Source organism: Natrix helvetica, assembly GCF_964273705.1.
Source record: "Natrix helvetica genome assembly, chromosome: 1".
Lineage (NCBI taxonomy): Eukaryota > Metazoa > Chordata > Lepidosauria > Squamata > Natricidae > Natrix > Natrix helvetica.
In genome coordinates, this window is record NC_138548.1 from 44,030,585 (window position 1) to 44,053,439 (window position 22,855).

General features: G+C 35.3%; 1 protein-coding gene across 2 annotated transcripts in view; it reads right to left on the reverse strand.

Moving 5' to 3' along the window:
- PAPOLA (poly(A) polymerase alpha) overlaps nucleotides 1-22,855 on the reverse strand; it is a 45,880-nt gene that overhangs the window by 12,805 nt on the left and 10,220 nt on the right. Inside the window, exons 2-15 of one of the 2 annotated variants that reach the window (XM_081938272.1) lie at nucleotides 19,085-19,258; nucleotides 18,480-18,546; nucleotides 17,698-17,779; nucleotides 16,311-16,420; nucleotides 14,898-14,951; nucleotides 13,062-13,173; nucleotides 12,077-12,166; nucleotides 11,844-11,982; nucleotides 10,415-10,487; nucleotides 8,855-8,975; nucleotides 7,720-7,804; nucleotides 3,830-3,883; nucleotides 1,758-1,877; nucleotides 268-377 (exon numbers count right to left, since the gene is read on the reverse strand). In XM_081938272.1, coding sequence (XP_081794398.1) covers nucleotides 268-377; nucleotides 1,758-1,877; nucleotides 3,830-3,883; nucleotides 7,720-7,804; nucleotides 8,855-8,975; nucleotides 10,415-10,487; nucleotides 11,844-11,982; nucleotides 12,077-12,166; nucleotides 13,062-13,173; nucleotides 14,898-14,951; nucleotides 16,311-16,420; nucleotides 17,698-17,779; nucleotides 18,480-18,546; nucleotides 19,085-19,258 — 1,391 coding nt within the window. Of the gene's footprint in view, nucleotides 1-267; nucleotides 378-1,757; nucleotides 1,878-3,829; nucleotides 3,884-7,030; nucleotides 7,130-7,719; nucleotides 7,805-8,854; nucleotides 8,976-10,414; nucleotides 10,488-11,843; nucleotides 11,983-12,076; nucleotides 12,167-13,061; nucleotides 13,174-14,897; nucleotides 14,952-16,310; nucleotides 16,421-17,697; nucleotides 17,780-18,479; nucleotides 18,547-19,084; nucleotides 19,259-22,855 lie in introns of those variants that run through there. The other variant, XM_081938273.1, reaches the window with a different exon arrangement.

A 22,855-nucleotide genomic window follows, 5' to 3' on the forward strand; every position in this document is an offset into this window, starting at 1 on the left:
GAAGACGAAAGAGTTGGTGGTGCACTGGCAGCGTTGAAGTATATGCAGCAGAGCAATCTGTAAATTTTCTGCATAATAAGGCATTTATGGTAATTATATTTAAAACTTGGGGAGGGGCCAAATTATAAATATGAAGGCTAATACTTTGCTAACTGTTGCCAGTAGCACGAAAGTATATTTCTATAATCCAAAGAAAAAAAACAGTTGCCAAACTAATATAGCTTGGGGAACAGTTGGAAGAGAACAATTTCAGTCAGACAAACTTACCAGTATCAGTAAAAGACTGAATGTCAAATGTAAGATCTACACTCAGATTTTCAGAATTCTCTGTTTTCTTAAACACTAATCCAATCACCCACATTGTACGAAACTCTTCCCTGTGGAAAAATGATAATTAAAGTCACGAAGGACAATAGAAAGAATCCTAAATGTAACTTTTGGTAAACATTTCCAACATCGGCCATTTCTGTTAAATGTTATAAAATATTCAACAGAGCTAAGACAGTTCAGTGATTTTAGAATTATATAAAGGTCTTGGAATTCTTCTCAGAAACTATTGCTCAGTTGCAATAGGGCAAAACAGCCAGATACCTGTTTCCAAAACAGGATAAATAAAGTTGTGTATAGCCTGATTTCAACCACTTCATGATAGGCACAGGAAAATTATAGATTTTTATTATTAAGTTCCCATCAAATTAAATAAACATTAGCTCATATTAATTGCAACCTTCTTAACTCTGTGAGGTAGGCAAATCAAATCTAGTTTTCTCCCGTGCCTAGCCCATCTATCAAGTCTTTTTCAGTTCCCCTGAAAAGTAAGTAATAGCTTAACAGAAATGCATTTTTGCCAACACAGACCAATTTCACCCAAGTGCATCTCTGAATTAGGACTGCACTCTACCTGTTCAACATTTAATGTTAAATGCAACACATTTTGGGTTATAAATAATACCAAACAACTACTTCAACTACTTTGTCCCTTCATCAAGTAAGGACACATAAGCTGTTTAAGGTTGAGATCTTATTCCATGGTCTATTGCAGGTTGAGTAACTGTGAACTGAGAACTGTTTTTCTGCTTTAAAACATTAATATTTTCTAACAATGTAAAGGATAACAAATGGATAAACCTTTCTAAAACAACTATTTAAATAATGTTGGATGAGATAAACGTAATAATAAATGTTATCATTTACCATAATCCCACGAAAATTTGTTTTGTTTACTTTTGTTTACATTTTAGTCACTGAACAAGAGTTTGCACCCAGAAGTGCAGTTCTCTGCATAGAAGACTTTGTGCAAAAGCCTTCTGGGGATAATTCAAAAATATATGTCCATTTGTGCAGTCTCACAGAATATCTCAAAATGTATAACAATGGAAGGCAAAATTTTAGACATGATTTTGTGAACATCAGCATACAATATCTTCTGCTACCTCTCTTACACGAGTGTTTGTGGAATAAAGAAGATGCTAGAACATTTTTTGCAATTACACCTCCGGATCCACCTTCAGTTTTTGTGGTACAATAATGGTACTTTAAATCTTAATTGCGTCTGCATATATTATCCCAATTTTAATCTTTTTCTGTCAATTTTTCTACTGTCCTACATTTCCTGTGGGGAACAAGAAACTGATTTTCGTCCAAGGCATGACCTAAATTAAACTGTCAACCTTTTGACAAAGTTAATAGGAAAAGCTGCTTTTTTTCTTTTTAATAACATTTCTTCCAGTAGTTTTATTAAGTTTTAAGTGCCTTACTTGTCAGGATTTTCTTTGGGTGCTGGGAATGACTGAGGATTTACATGAGCCAGTGTAATGAATTCATTCTTCTCCAAGCTTCCAACCAAGATACGGATTTTTGACTCTACTAAGCCAACCCTAAAAGATAACAGGCAATATTGAATACAAGTAGTAAGTCAACTGAATAAGTTAAAAGTATAATTGCTTGTGAATGAAATCTCAGAGAATATTTCTGCCAATAACAATATTCCCCTTCATCCACTTTTTCTCAGGAGAATTGCTTAACCTTCCACAAATGCATAGGTGGCAAGATAGAGAAGATAAGCAAAAATAGTCTTCTTCATAAGAGAATCCAGTGAATAAAAGAGCTATCCGTAAACATTTATCTATTTCATCAATTCATTATTTTTAGAAAATGTTGATTTTTAGGTTAATGGCATCTAATTTTCCAGGCTAATCTCCCCATCATCAGTTAAAGATTTATTTCATCACGGGCGAGGTAAAGATTCTAGCTTTTTTTCTCCACTAGAGCCTCTTGCTGAATATCTTAATTCTTCATGGGAAAAATCTGTTATTTACAGAACCTAGCTGTTTCAGAAGTTTTTGGAAATTAATAATATGGTAATCTTTGTGGCTAGGGATGTGGTTCTCAGTGTGTTAATACCATAGTTAGGAATTTGGCTGTTTGGAATTTTAAATTTTATTTATTTATTTATATCCCACCTTTATTATGTTTACAAATAACTCAAGGTGATGAACATATCCAACCTACTTTCCACAGCCTACTTTCCCCACAATAACAACCCTGTGAGGTGAGTTGGGCTGAGAGTGACTGGCCTAAGGTCAGCTAGTTGGCTTTCATGGTCAAGATAGGAATTGAACTCACAGTCTCTTGATTTCTAGCCTGATGCCTTAGCCACTGGGCCAAATTTTATTTTGAATCTTTTCATTTTATTTTTCTATCATTTGTAAGGTGATCATAACCTTTTTAGAACTGAGTAGCGTTCAGATAAATGAATATAATAATCAAAGAAAAAAGTTATGCATACTTATGGAGCAATGCTTGTTTTCTGTGAATTTGCCTCAATATGATTGTGACATGTAGTCAGGTTGGTAGTCAAACATATTGATTATTTGCTTAAAAAGCTATCAAGTTCTGAATGAGGCATTATGTGGTAACACTACTTTTCTAAAGTTGATTTAGAGCCCTATCAAATAGAGAAAAGAATAAGTTGATTGGAATAAATTGATTAGAATAAGTTGTGTGAAGCCTGGCATTCAGACAAATCAACCATCAAGAGACACATAGAGATAAGCCACCTTTATATACCATTCAGAGACAGTAAAAAAAGCTAAGAAGAAAACTGAAAAATCAAAGCACATTTTCTCAGCAGCCAAAACCCAGATAAACAGGGATAAACACCAAGCAAACTCCAATCAAGCAGAAAATAATAGCTTACTCCCAATCGAAGAATTACCAAGCAGTAAGCCATACCCCCACCAATACTGGCAGGGCAAGCTTTATTAGCACTAATGATGTTACCTAGTCAAGTAATGAACATCTACTAGCAAACAAGTTCAGAGAGCATCAAGATTCCACAAAAAAGAGCATTGTGCTCTGGTTTTACATGGATTTTTTCTCGTTTTTCTTTTTAGTTGTAAGTATTTTCTGTTGTAAGTTTTAACTGAGCAAATTTGCTCTGATGGCAGCCTGAATAAAGTGGGGTAAGGATTTAAAATGAATATAATCCCACTTGTTGTACTTAGTTTTATTAACTCCGATCATTGAAAACAGAAGTAAAGGTAATTATCAAATGATCCCCCAGAATGATTTACCCAGTTTTACATAACACATTTTTAGAATATGTGCTTATCAGCCAAACAATAAAGAACTTTGTTGTTTCTGAATTTCACCTTTATTGATTATTCGCTCCCCAATAGGAGGAAAAATTAAGTCACAGATATGGGTTACCATGTTACGTATAGCATAGACATTTGCAGTGTTCTGCTTAGACCAAATTATCTGGCCATAATCACAGAAGGCTCACATTCAAATGCTAAAAGATGACAATATGGAGAATTTGACTCACCATTCTAATCGTTGTTTTTCTGTTGGTGCACTTGCTAGAAGTACAATATAATGCCTTTGAAAATAAAAAAATAATAATATACTAACTTTCTTTTGAAAATTTGATTTGTATCCTATTTTTCAACATTTATTGTATCTTCATATATTAACGTCTCCAGTTAACTCAGTATCTGCTATACCTATTTAACCTTAAAAATCTGCCCAGACCTTATAGTGGTTGATTTTTTCAGCCTAAGCAATATTAACAAAATCAAAACACAGCCCTACAAGTTGAAATAAAATGAGATTCAAATTATGTATTTAAAAACTTTACTAGAACAAAGAAATCTATCTTTAGTTGAAAGGATTATTAGTATTCTAGTAGTCCATTATTCTGAAACTGACTTCTAAAACAGAGCCAACCTCCCACATCAATGCTGATAGCATGGAGTATATTCAAGGTAATTCTGAAATATTTTACATTTATGAGTTAGCAAACCATTTGCACTTCTACAAAAAACTCTGCTAAATATAATGGCCTCAATCTAGAACTCACTATGTGCTTTGATGAGTATGCAGAACTGCTTCAGAAAACAAAAACAGTAATTGTGCCAAGAAAAGTTCACAGCATTATCTGTCTCTACTGAAGTGAATTAGTTTGTGGGCATCTTTCGGCCTGTCTATTGGAAGTTCTGTGATAAATGTGATTGTTTTAACATACTGTAAATTAACAATTTCTTGATGTGAATATCTACAGTCGGTGAGTGCATAGACATATAAAAGTAAAGGTTTCCCTGTCCAGTTGTTTCTGACTCTAGAGCGTGGTGCTCATCTCTGTTTCTTGAGCAAGGGAGCCAGTGTTGTCCTAAGACATTTTCCATGGTCAATGTGGCCAGTTAGGATCATTACAGCTACACACACACACACACAAAAGCCCCCACAAATCACGGCATTTCTGACTTCCAGAACAGTCTTAGAAAATTGTAGTGAGTGATATCGATTTTAATTATATTTATGATTATTTGTATGGTTTTTAATTTGGTACCTGTACACCGCCCCGAGTCCCTTCGGGGAGAGGGGGCGGTTTAGAAATCAAATAAAATAAGAATGGTATAATCTGCTACCTAACCGTCATCTCCAAACTCTATTCTTTATTATTACTTTGCTAGGCAAAATAAAACTAGAGGCATCATTTGTTCTTGATGGCCTGCAAATAATATTACAATGGACTTTCCCAAGCAAATGATAAGATTTGTTAAATTTCTTTTCCAGCAAAATGTACAGAGTAAATTCATTCATAAAGTTAGTCCAAGATAATCCTACTTTATAGATGTTTAGTTTTTTTACAATTCTTATAAATTTTAGGTTATAGTCTTTGATTTGTTAATAATAGTAAACTGAGCATCCAAGCTATTTCAAATGAAATGAAAATTCTTTTTAACAATTAGATGTATCCTAAGCTTGTGCTTTTTTCAGCATTTTCTTAGCATGAGATAATTTGTATCTGAGGGAATAGATGTTATTTTATGATGGATTATTGCTTTAATTAAATACTTTGTTATGAAGTATAATTAAGTTCTGAATTTACTGTGGCAAAATGTAGAAAACAAAACATTGGATCATTATTGCATCACTGTTAAATATTAATCAATCTGTACTTATAAAACTTGCACCTATCAATATTTGGAATTGGATCTTTTAATGTAGTATCCTCTAGTTACCATTGCAGTTACTGTTAAAACACGTTGTACAGTAAATTTCATGTGCAGAATGTACCTTGACTAAAATAATGTGTGGTTTCAGTATGAATAGAATCGTTGTAACTATATAAGCATTTTAGATCTGGGGAATCAACCTTTATCAAAACATCCTTGGGAACCTACAACATATGTTGTTGTAGATAACCCAGTTTTACGCAGAGATTTTCAGAAAATATAGTATGCTTGATTATTCAGGTAAGTCAATTGAAGATTTTTTCCTCCTCCAAAGTAAAATTATTATTCATTCTTTATTTGGGAAGCAGGGGGAGGGATATGCTTAAAGGAGGTCTCTGAATTGGCAACAGAGCACTCAAAGCTGTTAAGAAGTAAACCAATATATAAAATTCTGTGCAATATACGAAATTTTGTAGAATTCCATGAAATATTTTTTTATTTCTTTTCTACATCTTATATTTAATTTATATCTCGTTCATTAAATGTCTATAACAGATCCTACGACAACCAATAATATGTTCATAAGAGTATTGTTTTTACAAATGTCCATATTATGTTTTTGCAAAGTAGAATAAGAAGAACTTGCTTATCTTTCACTAACAAAAGTTAAGCAAATTTGTGCAATATTTTTGACACTAGAAACTTATGGCAATGAATTACAAAATATATGTGAAGTGAGATTTTTATGTTATTGCAACATATTGAAGGATTAAATGATAAATGCTCACTAAGAAAAATGTTGAACATCCCTTACATTATGGCAATTGGAAACACTTTCAGTATTAAGCAAAAAAAAAAAAAAATCAAGAACACGGGGAAGGAGTAACCTCAAACAGAAGTTTAAAAGTAGTATTAGAATTTATTCCTTCACAGAAAGAGTAGTGGAAGCTTGGAACCAACTGCCAGTGGAGGTAGTGGGTCAGTCATCAATAACTGGGTTTAAACATGCTTAGGATAACTGCATGTCCATCATCCGACAAAAAATTAAAAAATTAAATAAAAATTAATATCATATAATTAAAAGTAATTAATTAAAAAGAAAACAAAAAACAAATAAGTTCAAATGGCACACTCAATGGACTACTAGGTCTTTTTCTGCCATCATTTTTGTTTTTCTAATGAAATTATTAAATGTACCATGTTTCCCTGAAAATAAGATAGGGTCTTATTTTCTTTTGACCCCTGAAATAAGTGCTTCGCCTTATTTTTGGGGAGGTCTTATTATTTTTGAGGTGCAGGAGGCGGCGAGTGTGGTTCCTCAGGGCTGCTGCTATGTTGCAATATTTCCAGGGAGGGCTTATTTTTGGGGGAGGGCTTATTTTAGCACATGCGCTCAAAAGCTCAATTGGGCTTATAATCCGGAGAGGTCTTATTTTCAGGGAAACACGGTAGAATAGAAAATAATTGTATCTATTCCTATACAGAGGAATAACCAGCCCAATTTTCTTTAGTATTCTACAATTTATAATGCAAGAATTAGAATAAAAAAAAACTCAGACACATTATAATGGTGGCCAGTCTTCTTTTAATAGTGGGAGGGATTGCATTAAAGGATAGGTACCAAATTCAGACAAAAACAATAGTAAACTACTGCTGGGAGTGGACACCTGTAATTGTAATAGAGGGTACATAAAAATACAGACATTTTAAAAGATTTTTAATATATATTTTAAAAAATAAGCTATATCTTTTCTACAAAAATAGCTATAGCACTTAGATTTATATACCGCTCCATAGAGGTTTATAGCACTCTCTGAGTAGTTTACAATGTTGCCTCCAACTATCTGGGTCCAGGATCGAACTCCAGACTGTGGGTAGAGTTAGCTTGCAATACTGCATTCTAATCACTGTGCCATCAGGGCATCTGACTATTCAATTAATCCAACTATTTCCCATTATGCTACTTCAATCTTTAATAACTTATTTGCAAAGCCCCCAAAATCCCAAGAAAAGATTATAGAGGTGATTTGCTAATTATTAGAGCTCACATATACATTTCATACTCAGTTGAAATAATACAATTAATTCCTATTTCTCCTAGAATAAATTTAATGCAATCAACAGTGTATAATCAATTCAGCATTTGTCCATTACAGCAATGCCAGTCAATTTACCAGTTGAAATCATAGCACTAAGCATAAGAATGTTAAGCAATTAATATACTTAGAAAGCATCTTTCATACCATAAAATACATACTTGTATTTTTGAAAGAAGTTTGGAGCTTCAAAAAGTTTGGACCACTCTGCCTTACTCAGCAAAATTTCATCTGTGATAGCAAGACCTGAATTACAAAAACACATATTCAGCCTTTTACACATTTTACCTGTTTGAACATAAATTTTCAAATTACAAGGGCTAAGATTAATATTACAATTAAATATCTTCATTATGAGGGCTTTTTCAGTTTATTTAAACTTATCAACAAAGTATCAGAACTCTCTACTAACAAGCATATACTCTATTCAGTTTGCTGTGTAAGATTTCAACAAAAACTTATTTGCTTTGTCACTCAAGCTCTTGAAAATCAGAAAATCTAGGGATCAAATTTGGTGCTATTATGCTTTCATGTCATTAAGCTGTATAGAAGTTATATATGATCGGGTATTTACAAACCAAATTGTACTATGGCTAGAATAATTAACTGAAAGATGTACTGCCAGTTGAAAGTTTACTGTTCTTAGGATATATGTTGTGGTATATAATTACTACAGCGGTATATCTGAAAACATACCACCTGTAGGTAGGAGCTCCTGGAATATTTTAGAAAGCAAGAACTGGATAAAATACCATACTCAATTACTTTCCATTTGGGAAATGTTCTTCCTAAGTTTTAGTATTTGGGAAATCCGTAAAAACTTACTGTTTATTAAGTGCTTGGCTCTATTATCCATTTAGAGCAAGGGTGTCAAAGTCAAGGCCCGGGGATGGATCTAGCCCACGGGGGCTTAGATCTGGCCCACAAGGCCGCCCTGGAAACAGCAGACTGGCCTCCAGTGCCTTTACCAACGAAAACGGAGCTTGGAGGGCCACACATGACCCTCCCGAACTCCGTTTTCACTGGCAGAGGGTTGCAGGAGGCTGCTGCAGCCAAAAACAGAGCTTGGGAGCCTGTTTTTACTGGCAGAGTGCTCAGGCCACCAGAAGCACCCCTGACACAAGTGACATCAAACTGGCCATACCCAACTTAATCATGCCCACCCTGGCCCTCCGAAGTCAAGCACAGCCCTGATGCTGCCCTCAATTAAACTGAGTTTGATACCCTTGATTTAGAGCATATATGATGTAGGGCAGAATTTAAAACTTTCAGGAATAGATCTTCAGAATTGCTTACCTTGCTTAAATTCTTCAACCATGACCATACGTGTAGAAACAGACACATTGTAGGTAGAGTTCTGCTGGGGATATGCTGGTGTAATTATAGGCATAAGATGGTACCTATCACTGGGATTTACCTATACATAACAACAGCCAATCAGTTTTCTTCAATCACATTCAAGTAAAAAAAATTGGATCTGTCCATTGAAAAAAACTTCAAAATGATTATTCTGGTAAGAACTAGTAACTGTGAATCATATTAAATAAACAATTTCAAACATAAAAAATGGCCAACAAAATGTATTTTGCTTTTAGCAATTGAAAAAAATCCTGCTATATTATGATGATCATAAAACTGAATCACTACTTCAATAATACTGAGGAATGTTGAATTACCTGGTATTAATCCAGGCAGTACAATATTGATGAACCTGGTGGCACACATTACTACTTGGATCTGCTTTGTCATTTGTAGTCCAAATTTTATTGTAGTATAAATTAAGAAAAAGGCCAATTTTTTTAAAAAAAAAACACAAACAAAAAAAGACTAAGCACCCATAGGATCATATGTTTTTAACATATCTTTTATTTAGAAGAGTTTATTTGTTGAAGAAATAGCAAATGCATTTCAGTATTTTTAAAGTTTCATTTTTAGACTTGAAACCCTATTATTCCCTTACATTTGTTTTACTTATCTATTAGAGTACACATTGTTATTGTGCCAAAAGGTAACAAGGAATAGGAATGGTAAGCATAACATAACATTTAATAAGGGCTTTTATTAAACTATTTATTGTAAACCAAAACTGTACAGTCTTCACGTACACCCATTTTGCTTGTTTTGGTGAACCAAACGAGCTCCGATTCCATGTGCTCTGTAGACATAGGTCTTAAATCCAGCTGGGATTTCAACAAGTCCCAAATTCAAATAAGATAGCCACATACAACAGGGAGAAAAAATATTCTATTCTTTTTAACCTCTTATGTAAGCCGTACAGAAACCCAATAAATTGTCCAGGAGTACACCAGCCTACAGCACTGCTGAACTAAGGGGACGTGGAGCTGGTTAGGACGGAGTTAAAAAATAATAATCACTGGGAATCCCATGAAAGTCACTCTCTGAATTTTCTAATGGAATAATTGAGGAATAGAAAACCATGCTCACAACCATCCACAGAAAAAAAAGGTACTGTAAGCAACTGCTCATTAGCAGGCATATGTGACATACGTGTATAATACTGGGCCCTCATAGAACCATTATTTCTAATAAAACTATGGATCATTAACACTTAATTCTCAAATTGTACGGTGAATGAATGGATGTAACTTTAAACCTGAATCACAGTTACATTTTAAGGCTCATCACTGCTGAATTTTTACCAACTGAGGGCAGACTTTAGAGCAGACTTGAAATGTAATCCAGGACAAAAAGTAACCATAATCTATGTTACAAAGAGCAGGAAGTTCTGAAAAACTACTTAATGTTTGAATTTGTAATGAATATGTTCTCAGGGGTTTCATCACTTTGCTTTACTTTACAGTTTGAACTTATATGGGGAAAAAATAATACACTAACCCTTGGGTCCCATACAGGCAAATTAAGATTGCATTCTTCTGGCTGTTTCAATAGCACTGGATTTGGCCATTCCCTGTTTAGAGAGATTGTAGCACTGAGTAAGAAAAGCACTTATTAAAAAGCAAACAAGCATGTTTGAATGTGAGCTTTTATTTTATACAGATGCAGTATTAGTTGAATTTTTTTCCCAAAAGAAATCTCTCTACTTTTATTGATTAAGGAATGTTCTTCCCTTAATTAAAAAAATTATCAGGCCACCGAGTCAGCAAATGCCATTTTAAACAAATCACCCACCACCACCACCACCACCCCATTAATCTTCATATTTAAAGGGCTCCTGTGGGGGTATAGAGTTATACTATCTGTTTATGGAGAACATTATTTTAACATTTATAATCCATTTCTCATACCCGGATAGGAACTGCCATCAGCAAAGAATATGAATGGTAGGAACATTTTACATTACTAGGCAAATGAACACAGCATTTGTCTGTTAGTTGTATCCTCACAGAAGAGTGCCCTGATCATTTCAAAGTGAATTTAATATGTAAATTAACCAATATATTATTATGTTTAATGAGTTAACTAACCTTAATAATTTTATTATTCTACTCAGTCAAAAGGTGTTTCTTCTGAGAAACAAATTTCAATGCAAAACTGAAAAGCCACATATTTTATGCACACCATTCCATCCATCTTACTCAATATTTATAAAGTTCCCAGCATAAGACAATGGTGCATATGTGTAAAAGTACCACAATGTTTTACGTTTAATTCTGAACTATAGAAGTATTATTGGTCATTCCAGTTCAAATAATATTATAAAAATTAAACCCAACATTAAGAATGACCATGAAGAGAGTGATTATGTTTTTTTTATCATAGAGCATTATTTTTATGAAGAAATAATAAAATTGTTCCCTAGTGGTACCTGGAATTATTTCAGTCTCACCCACTTGTAAAATATCTTTGAGGGGAAGGCTTAAAAAGCATTCAAACCATGATTAAGAATCTCAATTATTCCATGAAATATGTAGCATGGAAATTACACCATGCCTGGTCATTGTGGACTAACTATCCTTCTTTAAGGGTCTTAATACCACTGCATCAAACCATTTAGGCTACATGTTTGTGTACCTCCTAATCAGTTAAAATTAAAATGGATGACATTATAAGCCAGGAGCTCCTAGGCTCATAAAGGCATGTTCGGTTGAGTTTGAATGTAAATAGAAGTTCTATACTGGCAGCTATAAAATAAAGTTTAGCAACTGTAAATTTCTGCTGCAATGTCTTGCAATTTCTTGGGAGAATAAATGCTCCTTTAAGTGAAACTCTTAACCTGACACCATCTGAATAAATGCCATAGAAACAACACTAAAATTCAGGGTCTATAATAATTTTTATTTTAGTGTAATCTAAAGAGACATACCATTTAGAAAATACCAAGAAAAATTTATGTACAAGAGTTGATGCTATTGCATTTGGATAAAGCTGGCAAGTTCTTGCTACTAGCATAGCCCAGGAAACTCCACCAAGGAAACCTAGTATATTGGAATAGATGTTGTGCCCTGTTGTTTAGAAGGGAAAAGAGATAGTTTAGTTAGTTTCATTCAATAGCACAGTATCCTTTTTTAAAATCTAATTTCATAAGACTCCACTTACGTTTGGCCCACAGTTTGATAGCTCTCAGTGTTAACCTGAAATTGTCAATGTTTGGTACTAGATGGAGAATTTCATCAGTTACTCTGCAACCTGAAACACAGAAGCAACCCCCCATCATAATCTTATTTTTCTTCCAAATACTTGGAAATTTAGTCAAAAGATAACACTCAACTCTAATATCTAGCTGTGATGTTTTATATTTGTAATCTAATGCACATATCGATAAAATAATACACAAATGAATACTCAATCACAAGTTTGAAATTCTTAAGTTGAGATGGAAGCCATTATGTACAAGCCCAAGTAATTTTCTTATCGAGCAGGCAAAAATTATAAGTAAAGCCTAAATAATAGTACTAGTCATAATACACAGAGATGCAGTAGTTGCAGCAACTTATTACTCAGAAGTATTTCTCCAAAATGTACTACTTCTTAACAGATAAGACAAATGTGCATTATTATGCAAGCTAATTAAAAACCAACATTCCAGCAGAGAGCTGCTACTCTTCAAAGGATTATTTACCATTTTTATACCCCAAGCCATGTCATCTAAAAAAAACATTTTTTTTTCCAAATTTGGCACAAATTGCTTAGTTAGATGGGGACAAAAAACAAATGGTCCCAACTTCTTAAATCCTCTGCCACATGGCTTTTTACAATAGGTTACACAACTGTTTTATATTTAAGGCAGGGGTGTCCAAACTTGGGAACTTTAAGACTTGTGGACTTCAACTCCCAGAATTCTGGGAGTTGAAGTCCACAAGTCTTAAAGTTCCCAAGTTTGGACACCCCTGATTTAAGGTAACTCTAATCTTCAGGAGAATGAGAAATAAGTTAATGTCCAATATGGCTAAAAAATGAATTATGAAAAACATTTACTGTATGCAATTAAGAGTAGAAATCATTATGAAAAGTCACTCACTTTCTTAAAAGCTAAGGTTCAACTTTTGCTTTGATTACACAAATCTGGTTAAAATAAACTCACCATTAAGACTTCGTATGCATCTAATGTCTAAATTTTTAAGTAGACTATCATCTCGAAGGTCTAGGTCTTCAGGAATAGTTTGCAGTGCTAACCTGGCAAACAAGATATCAATCTAAACAAAAGTAAGTAAGATAGAATAAGCTCTCAGTCATATTATCCCATTTGCTGACAAAAGATTACAAAGCTGCAGTTTTTAGGGACATTCTAATGTAATTTTATTACAAGGTTCTGTCAACCAGAATAATCAGTAATTTTCATAATGCATTCTGCAGCTTTGAATAAGGTAGAAATCTAAAAAGAAGATACTTTCATTATTTCCTAATAAAACCTGATACATGTAATCCTTGCTTAAGTTATCATTCATTCAATGACCCTCAAAATTTGCTACAAGTTATAGCCATTGCAGCGCCCCCATGTGATTACAATCTGGAATCTTGGCAATCAGCCTTACAACAGTTTATTCAATATACAGGGAGTCCTCAACTTACAACTATTCATTTAGTGACCGCTGGAAGTTACAGTAGCACTAAATGAAGAGAGTTACAACTAAGTGCCTGAAGTTGTAGCTGTTGCAATATACCCTGGTCACATCATCAACATTTGACCACTTAGCAGCCTGCCTGCATTTACAGCTGCAGGGACATGGTAAACACCCCACTCCCCACTGCACCCTGCCTAATATGCCCTTTTGGGTTCCTGCACTCTGACATCCCTGACTGATCTTTGCTGTCCTCTTGCTCCCACTGCTGACTAAGCATGCTCAGACTGGGCCTCCGAGAGGCAGCTGCTAGCACTTTTCTATTCTATCTTTCACTACCCTTTACTCTTTTACTTTTAAATCAGTCTTGTGACACGCCTTTCTTCTCTCATGTCCTCTGAATAGTGCATTCAGATATCGTAAGTGCTAAGTTCAAGAAGCTTTGCAGTTAATTTCACATGACGATTGCAAATAAAATTATGCATGAAGAAAGTCTTCAATGAAACAGATTTCATCCCTTACTACTTCAGTAAATAAACAGATCTCCTATTAAATGAGTTTATCCCATATTAAAGTATGTTTCTGACATTTTGATAGGTACTGCTTGTTGCTTTTAGAGCATTACATAGTATGGGACCAGGTGATTTAAAGGACTGCAGTAGCTTCTCCTCATCCCATCAGATCTGGCAGAACTGGCGTGTTCCAGATACTAGCAAGAAAACAATGTCATCTAGCAATTCCAAGGAAGTATGCATTCTTTGTCACATATCCTATGGAACAGCTTCCTTCTTCAAATACATTTGCAAGGCCATTACAATCTGGGCATTTGGAACTGAGATGTTAGTTTGGGAGCTTTGGTATGAGTGTATATATCCAATAGTTTGTTTTTAATGAATCTTGATGCAGTTTTAATTTGTGTTGTTTTAATGTAATTCTCTGCTGCCCAGTGTTTCTTGGACCAGTGGCCAGCCATTTAAATTGGATGGATTCTTATAACTGAAGCCACAATGTACTCTGCCCTACAGAAGCTCTATCCATAGGAATCTTACAAAAAACTAAAGCTTCTTGTGACAATATGTACCGTTGGAGGCTAAGGTCCCTCTTTCTGTCTTGAAGGCTTTGTTAAAGATCTTAGGGAAAAAAAGGAATTGGGATGATTAGCTACTAGTAACATCTCTCCCATTAATGGGTCTATTATGAGATCCATAACAGTGGAAGGTTCTGGTTCCTTGAGACCTAGGTCTTGTCTTCTAATACAATGATTCCTCTAAACTGGGAGCATTGAGAACAGCCAAGTGTGACTTTTATCTTTTCTAAGAAACAGATGTGTAACATAAAAGAAAAAAGATTTCACTTACCTCTATTCCATCAAAACACAATTTAATAACAGGAACAAATGCTTCTTCAACAGCCTGAAAAATAAGCATTTTGCAATGAGAACTATTCATTCTATGCCGAAACAAAGTTACAGATCGTCCTAGACTTACAACCCTTTGTTCAGTGACCGTTTCAAGTTATGGCACTGCTGAAGGGACTTACAACCAGTCTCCAAAGTTAGACTGTTGCAGTACCTCTGCAGTCATGTTCAGAACGTAGATACCTGTCCGCCCTTAGTACCACAGTGGTGCTTCAACTCTCCTCCTTCTGCCTATCTCTTTCCCATCTATGCTTTTTTGGTCCCCTGCACTCTGTGGCCCCTGATGCCCTAGATGATTTTTGTCATCTTCCTGCTCTGCCTGTTGACAAATCATGCCTAGCCTGGTCCTTTAGGAGGCAACTGCTGACCACACAAGACTTTCTTCCAAATATCATGCATGGTCATTTCCTCAGGAGACCTGGGGTAGATGGGTTCACATGGTTTCCTTCTGAAGAGCCAGGGCAGGCATGGATTGTCAGCAAGTGCAAGATGGAAAAGGTCAGCTGGGGATATGGAGTGCAGGACAGCAAGATTCTCAAAGCACAGGGTAGCAAAAGACTCGGCTGCAGCAGCTGGGGCTTCCCAGGACCCGGTGACTTTGTGCTCCTTGGTTCCTGGGGTATGACAAATCTGCACCATGCTACTGGGCCTTCACAGGACATGGCAACTTTGCACCATACTGCTAGGCTGGATTGTGACAGGCGAGCTTTCAGGGACAGCTATGTTTTTGCACTGTGTTATGGCTCAGAGACTTCTTGCATTCCCAGAGCCTCAGTGCACCAAGAAGCCATTGAACCAAAGTGTGGCAAGCAACCCCAGAGCCATGAAGTTCTGTGACCGCTTGCTGCACAAGGCAGGGTTCAGAGCAGCCAAAAGGGCAGAAATGTAGGAAACCTAGACAGAGGGGGGAGGAGAGGAGTTGGAACCAGTCCCTTATTTCACTAAGGCTCAAGGCTGAGAGGGACTAAGCCCAGAATGGCTTGGAGTGAGTCCTTAGCTAACAATTGGTGGAATTAGCTTCACAAAGCAATAGGGAGTATCAGAATTGTCACTGCTAAGTGATGCAGTGACATGATGTCACACTTTATGACTGCATCACTTAGTGATTGGAATTTTGGTCCCAACTGTGGCCCCAATCAAGGACTAGGATGTATAAGGTTGGTTTTCAGTCCTACTGTTTCTAATTCTATAATAAATATCGACAAAACAATTAAGCAATTGCAATAGAAACATAATTGCACTATTGGAAGATATTGCAAAACTAGCATTACTTCATCATACACTACAGAATCAAATTTTTGGATTGTTTGGTTTGGATTTATAAAGTTTATAAATTAAAAGAAAATATGCATACCCGTAAGTCTTTGACCTCTTCCTGTAATTTCAGTTTTTCATAAAATGAGGTGAAAAAATCACTTCTGTCAACATGCCTCGGCGCCACACATAATGCATCAATGTCTGCACCTAAAACCAGCATAAACTGTTTAATATCACATAAACTGCCAAAATGTCAAGGCTGAAATGTCTACTTTCAATAGCAATATTCTCTAGCTTAATATATTCAAGTATATTGGACAATAATCACCATGATGTTCTTGTTAATTTGAATGCATACTTTCAAATCTGCCATTTACAATCACCCCGAATAATCTACTGTCAGTTACATTTCAAATTTCCCCAATTTAAGTTATTCAAAATTGGTTATTTTGAATAACCAATTCAAAACATGGAATTTAAGATTCTCTATAATTTTGCACCTTATTTCTTCTAGTGAAGAACTGTTATTTTTAATTCAACATTTAAGCAAATATTTCATGATATGCATACCACATTGCCCAAATAGAAAGCTACTATTCAATGGGAACACTACCAGTCATTCCCATTGACTGGTAGTATTTAACTAAAATAACACGTATATTTTTCATTCTCCAAATACATAGCATTTTAAACAGAGTATGTTTTTAAATTAACGAAGTGTATAAATTTTATATAATTTAATGCTAGGTTCTATTTACTTACATAGAATTAACTGAGCAGAACCAAAAGTTTATATTAGGGCTACTTTTCACTGAAAGTGTGAAAAGCTGCTTCAGAGCTTCCTGAAGCTCTGGGCTGGCCACAGACTGCTACACTGACATCAAAGGAAGAAGGACTCAACTTTTGGGGATCTTCTTGTAGATTTTAAAGATGGGAATAGGAGAGCTCTTTGATTACGAGAAATCCTTAAGAAATCTCCAAAACACAAATAGTAATACAGAAATAGAGACTACAGTCACCAAGAAATGGAAGGATACTCATGCTGATTTTTGAAGCATTGTTCTAATGGCAAAAATACCAAAGACTAAAAACTACGTATACTTCATTGTAAGACATAATCACAGAGATTTGAGTTGAACAGAAAAGTTTTAGTTGGTTTAATTGAAATAGGAATTGTTAACATTAAAGGGTTCATCACAGTGAACCCATGAAAAATTTTCTGCCAATCTTCTCTAATAGCCAAGATCAGTTTAGAAGAGGTAACCAGATGACACTCCCTGAGGCAGCGAAGGGCCTTTCCTGCCATGAGTAAATGTATCTGAACATTTACTTGTCACAAGTGGGAAAGCTTCTGCTAGTTTTATTTCCAACAACATTGTTGTGAAAATTATGTGCATTTCTGAGAAGTTGTACTATTTTTTTATAATTGAACACAGATCTCTCTGTCTGTCCATCCATCCACCCACCCACCCATGATAAATTACCTTTTGTATGCACGCCTAATCGATATGAACCAAATGTAAAAATTTTCCCACCGACGTTTTCTATTACAGATTGTGGAAGATTCTGAAGAAATTAAAAATATGATTTGAGTTTTTTTTTCAATTTTGTAAACCATGCAGCCAATACAATATTGAAAGATTCAGAACAGAAGCTATCATGTATCCTGAGCTCCAATTAGCAGCTTATTGTTCAAACATAGAGAATATATTCATTTATATATAATAAAATCTACCAATTATAATGGCTTTTTCTAGCTCAACAGAACTATACTGAAATAATAAGTATAGTTCAACATGAACAACTATACATTTAATGTATCTAATTGGAAGTTATAAAAAGTTGTTTTCTTATATACTGAAAATCCACTTGTTGAACTAATGCACTGTAAGATCACAACAAGAAAGAGAAATGTAACAAATTGAGAATTGCAAAGAAAAAGATTACAAAGTTCAATCATCCTTGGTTACTTTCATTTTAGGGAATCCGTAATCTCTGTATAAGGGAAATGATAAGACTTGTAAGAGACTAAACAAACAAGTTTTTAAGTAAATCTGCAAGGACAAATGTCTGAAAGTCTACTTTTTTCCTCTTGAAACTTTTCACTATTCCCTGCTTTATTCATACTAAAACTATGAATATGTAATATTCCTCTCAAGATATCTTTTATCCATCTGATGGAGTTATCATCTACAAGTTTACACCGCAATACATATTATGATCTTTTAAATCTTTGTCATTTTTAAATGAATAAAAATATACATACCTTAATTTCACTGATTTCTCGTATCCATTCCTTTACTAAGTTATTTAGCTTTCCCAAAATTAGAATTCTGTTGATGAAATATATAATCATTAAACATACATAACTTGCTAATATTACTATCATCATCATCATCATCATCACAATGTTTTTGTATTTGATGTTTTTATTTGCTAGGCTGTTAGACTTCCACATGTTAAAAAAGGTCTTTAAATACTAAATAACATTACACTTGAACAGAAATACACATAAATACTCCTATTTGCTAACAATTCAGCATATATTTGATATTAATTTTATGCTGAAAAACTGTACAATAGATATAATTCCCATTTCACTCCTATATGTGATGAACATGCAAGAAAATACCTATATGATAGGAACAACTATACTGCAAAATAAGAATCAAACTATGAATGAAAGTTCCACAAAACCAAACTTTTTAAAATATAAAAAAAGTACTAAGATGTCGTTCAGAAATTTAAATTTTCAACCACTGGAGCCTGAGACAATTGGAAGAACATTTTTGTTCTATGTTGCTTCAGTTATGAATTTTCATTTTTCCTGAGAAAATTTCACACAAAAAAACTAAAAAGAGTTGTATTCACCTGCGTTGCAGTTCTTCCTCCTCTTCAAAGACACCAAAGGGTTTTAGGGTTTCAATTAGCTTCTGGGTAAGTATACAGTCATTCTCCTTAGGGGAAGCTAAACTGATTGGTGAGGTAATGCCATAATGTTTCTGCGGTTGTTGTGTTTGTTGTGATCCCTGGGTTGTAACTGGACTGCAAGCAAACAAAATAAAATTAAAATAAATAACATTTTAACAAGTAGTTACTGTACTCAACAGAAAAAAATAAACTGAAGCTAGAAATTTGTAAAGTGATTTAATGAAATATTTATTTATAAATTTGTAAAGTTATTAAATAAACATACTATTACACATGAAACCACCTCTATATTAAGTAACTTATTTCACCTAGTTCATCATCAACTCTTCTTTGTTTTCTTAAGGAAAATTATTAACATATGATAACATCAAAATAAACAAACCAACATACCACACTCAACGTGTAGTCCTTAAGGGAAGTATGTCTACATGGAGGCAACAAGTATGTAATGGGATACCTCAAGATTCAATCTTAGCGCCAATACTTTTTGACATCTTTACAAACAATGTAGATGAAAAAATAAAATGTGCACTCAACAAGCTGACTAGCCAATGCTTTACAAGACAGAGTAAAAATGCAGGATTTCGACAGACTTGAATACTATCCAACAAAATACAATTCAGTGGTAAGAAAAGTAAAGTTGTACAAGTATAGAATAGGTGGTACCTGTCTCAATGACAATAACTGTGAGAGGGATCTAGAAGTCCTAGGGAACAACCACTTAAATATGAGCCAGCTTGGTGCTTAGCTGCCCAAAAAAAGCCAGCATAGTCCTAGGCTACATCATCAGAGGAATAGAATCATGATCACAGGAAGTGTTAGCAACACTTTATAATACTTTGGCAAGACCACACTTGGAATACTGCATCCAGTTTTGATCACCACAATACAAAAAAGTTGTTGAGACTTTTAGAAAAGAGTGCAAAGAGCAACAAAGATGATTAAAGGACTGGAAGCTAAAAGTATATAGAAGGGTTGCAGTTCATTGAGATTTAATAGTCTGGAAATATGCCGAAACTGTATTGTTGACTTCATTCTGTAAATGAAAACATTTTGGGGAATCAAACACTTTCAGTGTGATTAACTGACTGGTATTTTTTTTTTGTTCTAAAGTTTCCTCCAAAAGTTTATGAGAAGCCTGAAACTAATTAGGCCACATTTCTTTTTTCCTAATTCTTGTATAGATGATGGAATTAGCACAATAGTTGATCAACATTTTAAAGTAATGTGATATAATTTAGTATTTCCGAAAATATTTCTTCTTCAAATTTTGTAATTCTGAGTATTGTGTTGCAGTTCTTAACTTAGCATCTGGATACAGCCATGTATTAGGATGATAGAAACAAAAAATAAAAACAAAATTCATAAAATATTACCAAATTTTCTAGAATAATAGCACAATACACGAGTCAATTTAGTAAGGCACCCAGATAAGGAGGAGACCATGAGTTCTAGTCCTGCCTTAGGTACAAAATCAGCTGGGTGACATCAGTGAGTTCTTCATTTTCAGTCATAAGGAGACAATGAATGGCATACTACTTCCAAAAATCCTGACGGGAAACTGAAGAGATTAGTTTAAGCAGTTGCCAAGACTCAACATTGACTGGAAGGCACATACCATACAAAACATAATGCATGCAAAACTGAAATTGACCAATTCAGAATGACCCATACATTCTTAATTTCCAAGGCAGTTAAAATAACAAGAGCTAAATCAGTAGTTTTAGAAACAAACTACAATTTATTTTTGATCTTCTGTTTTCACAAAAGATTTAAGTATATTTAATTAACATGCCAAACAACATAAACAAGACACTAAGGATGAATATTCCAAATTAAGCTTTGAATAACTTCAAATGTTAAGCATACTGCCAGGGCACACCCACTACAATAATTGCTATTAGTATCGGTCCAATGCTTTATTCAAGAACATCTTATTATCAGATTAATGTTAATGTAAACAAATCCTACTCTTGAGTTTTTCTAATCATCCTAACCATCATGCCATTTTGATTGTATCCAGCTGGATACTATATCATATTCTGACACAAGTCCATCTCAGTTATAATCAGCTTAAGACTTGGAAACAGGTATTTTATTTCGAAGATTTCCAACCTGTGAACTGTGAGATCTATCAATCCCTTGGGCGATTTCTCTTCCATAGACAGTCTTAGAAGACGCTTTGGGGGAAACAGGGAGAATGGCACTAAGATTTTATCACCCATATTTTGGAAACTAAAGCCATTGAAATTTGTTAGAATCTCTCTTACAGATATATACCCAAGAACTTTACATGCTTACTAATTGATACTTGTTAATGAAATGATTTGATGGAAAATAAAGTACAAGAATGTACTAAGAAATGGTAATTAATGTTGTTTCATTTGCCAATCAACTTATTCTTTCCATTATCTGTCAATCTTAAAACACTGTGTTGCATCCTACTAAATTATTCCTGCCATAATGATATTTAATATAGTTGAGATCTCAATGTCATGGATAGTTTAAAAGTTGTAGCTGCTTTACATAGATAAACCTTGCTTACTGATCACTTGTTCAGTGATTGGTAGCCATTTGTGATCTTGCCTGCCAACTTTCCAGAAGCAGTAAATGGGAAAGCAGGCAGGGAAAGACACACTCTGGTAAATGCCCCCAGGCTTCCTGCATTTGCCTGTCATCCACCATCCAGCTTTCCAGTGTTTGCATGCAGCCTGTCCAAGCACTTCCCTAAATCACACACAGCTAGCCCTCCCAAGGCCTTTCCCAATCCACTGTGGCATTTCCATGCTGCTTACCGGTACTTTTCCTGCTTTCTGTGGTACTTTTAACAACCTGCAAATCTTAGGTGCAACAGCAACTGGGACTACTGGGATTGTCATTGATGTGGTTATGTGGCATTGCTCTTTACAAATGCATTGGTTAACAATGGCAATCTCAGTTCCCAATATAGTACTATAGTAACCCAAAGACACCTGCATGTTATTTTATTTGGATGGAGATCGTCACGCTCTGAATCTGACCGATCACAGGTGAGAGCCCATTTACGGACTTACCTTGTGGCGTTAAGAGTGGCCAAGCGTCAGTATTGTGCCACCCTTATTGCGTCCGCAGATAACCGCCCTGCCGCCTTGTTTGGGGTAACCCGCTCCCTCCTTCAACAGAGGCCGCGGGAAGCCCCTTTGCAGGGTAGAGCAGAGGAATATGGGGAGTATCTGCAGGACAAAATCGCTCAGATTCGAAGCGAGTTGGTCTCTACTAGTGGTCTAGAGGGGACGTCGGAGGTGGGTCTTGAGGCTCCACTCTGGGAGGAGTTTGACTCTGTTACTGCCGACGATATGGACAGGCTGCGTAGGCGACTGCGAGCCACCACGTTTACTGGACCCGTGTCCCTCCTGGCTTGTACTGGCATCCTGGGAGGTCACACGAGGCTGGCTCCAGGAGTTAGTTAACGCTTCTTTGAGTGAGGGGTTCTTGCCGGCCGTCCTGAAAGAGGCGGTGGTGAGGCCCCTACTCAAGAAGCCTTCCCTGGACCCAGCTGTGTTAGCCAACTACCGTCCCGTCTCCAACCTTTGCTTTCTGGCGAAGGTTGTGGAGAGTGTGGTGGCACAACAGTTTCCATGCCACCTGGAGGAAACTGATTATCTGGACCCGCGCCAGTCTGGTTTCCGGCCCGGCCACAGCACGGAGACGACATTGGTCGCGTTGGTGGAT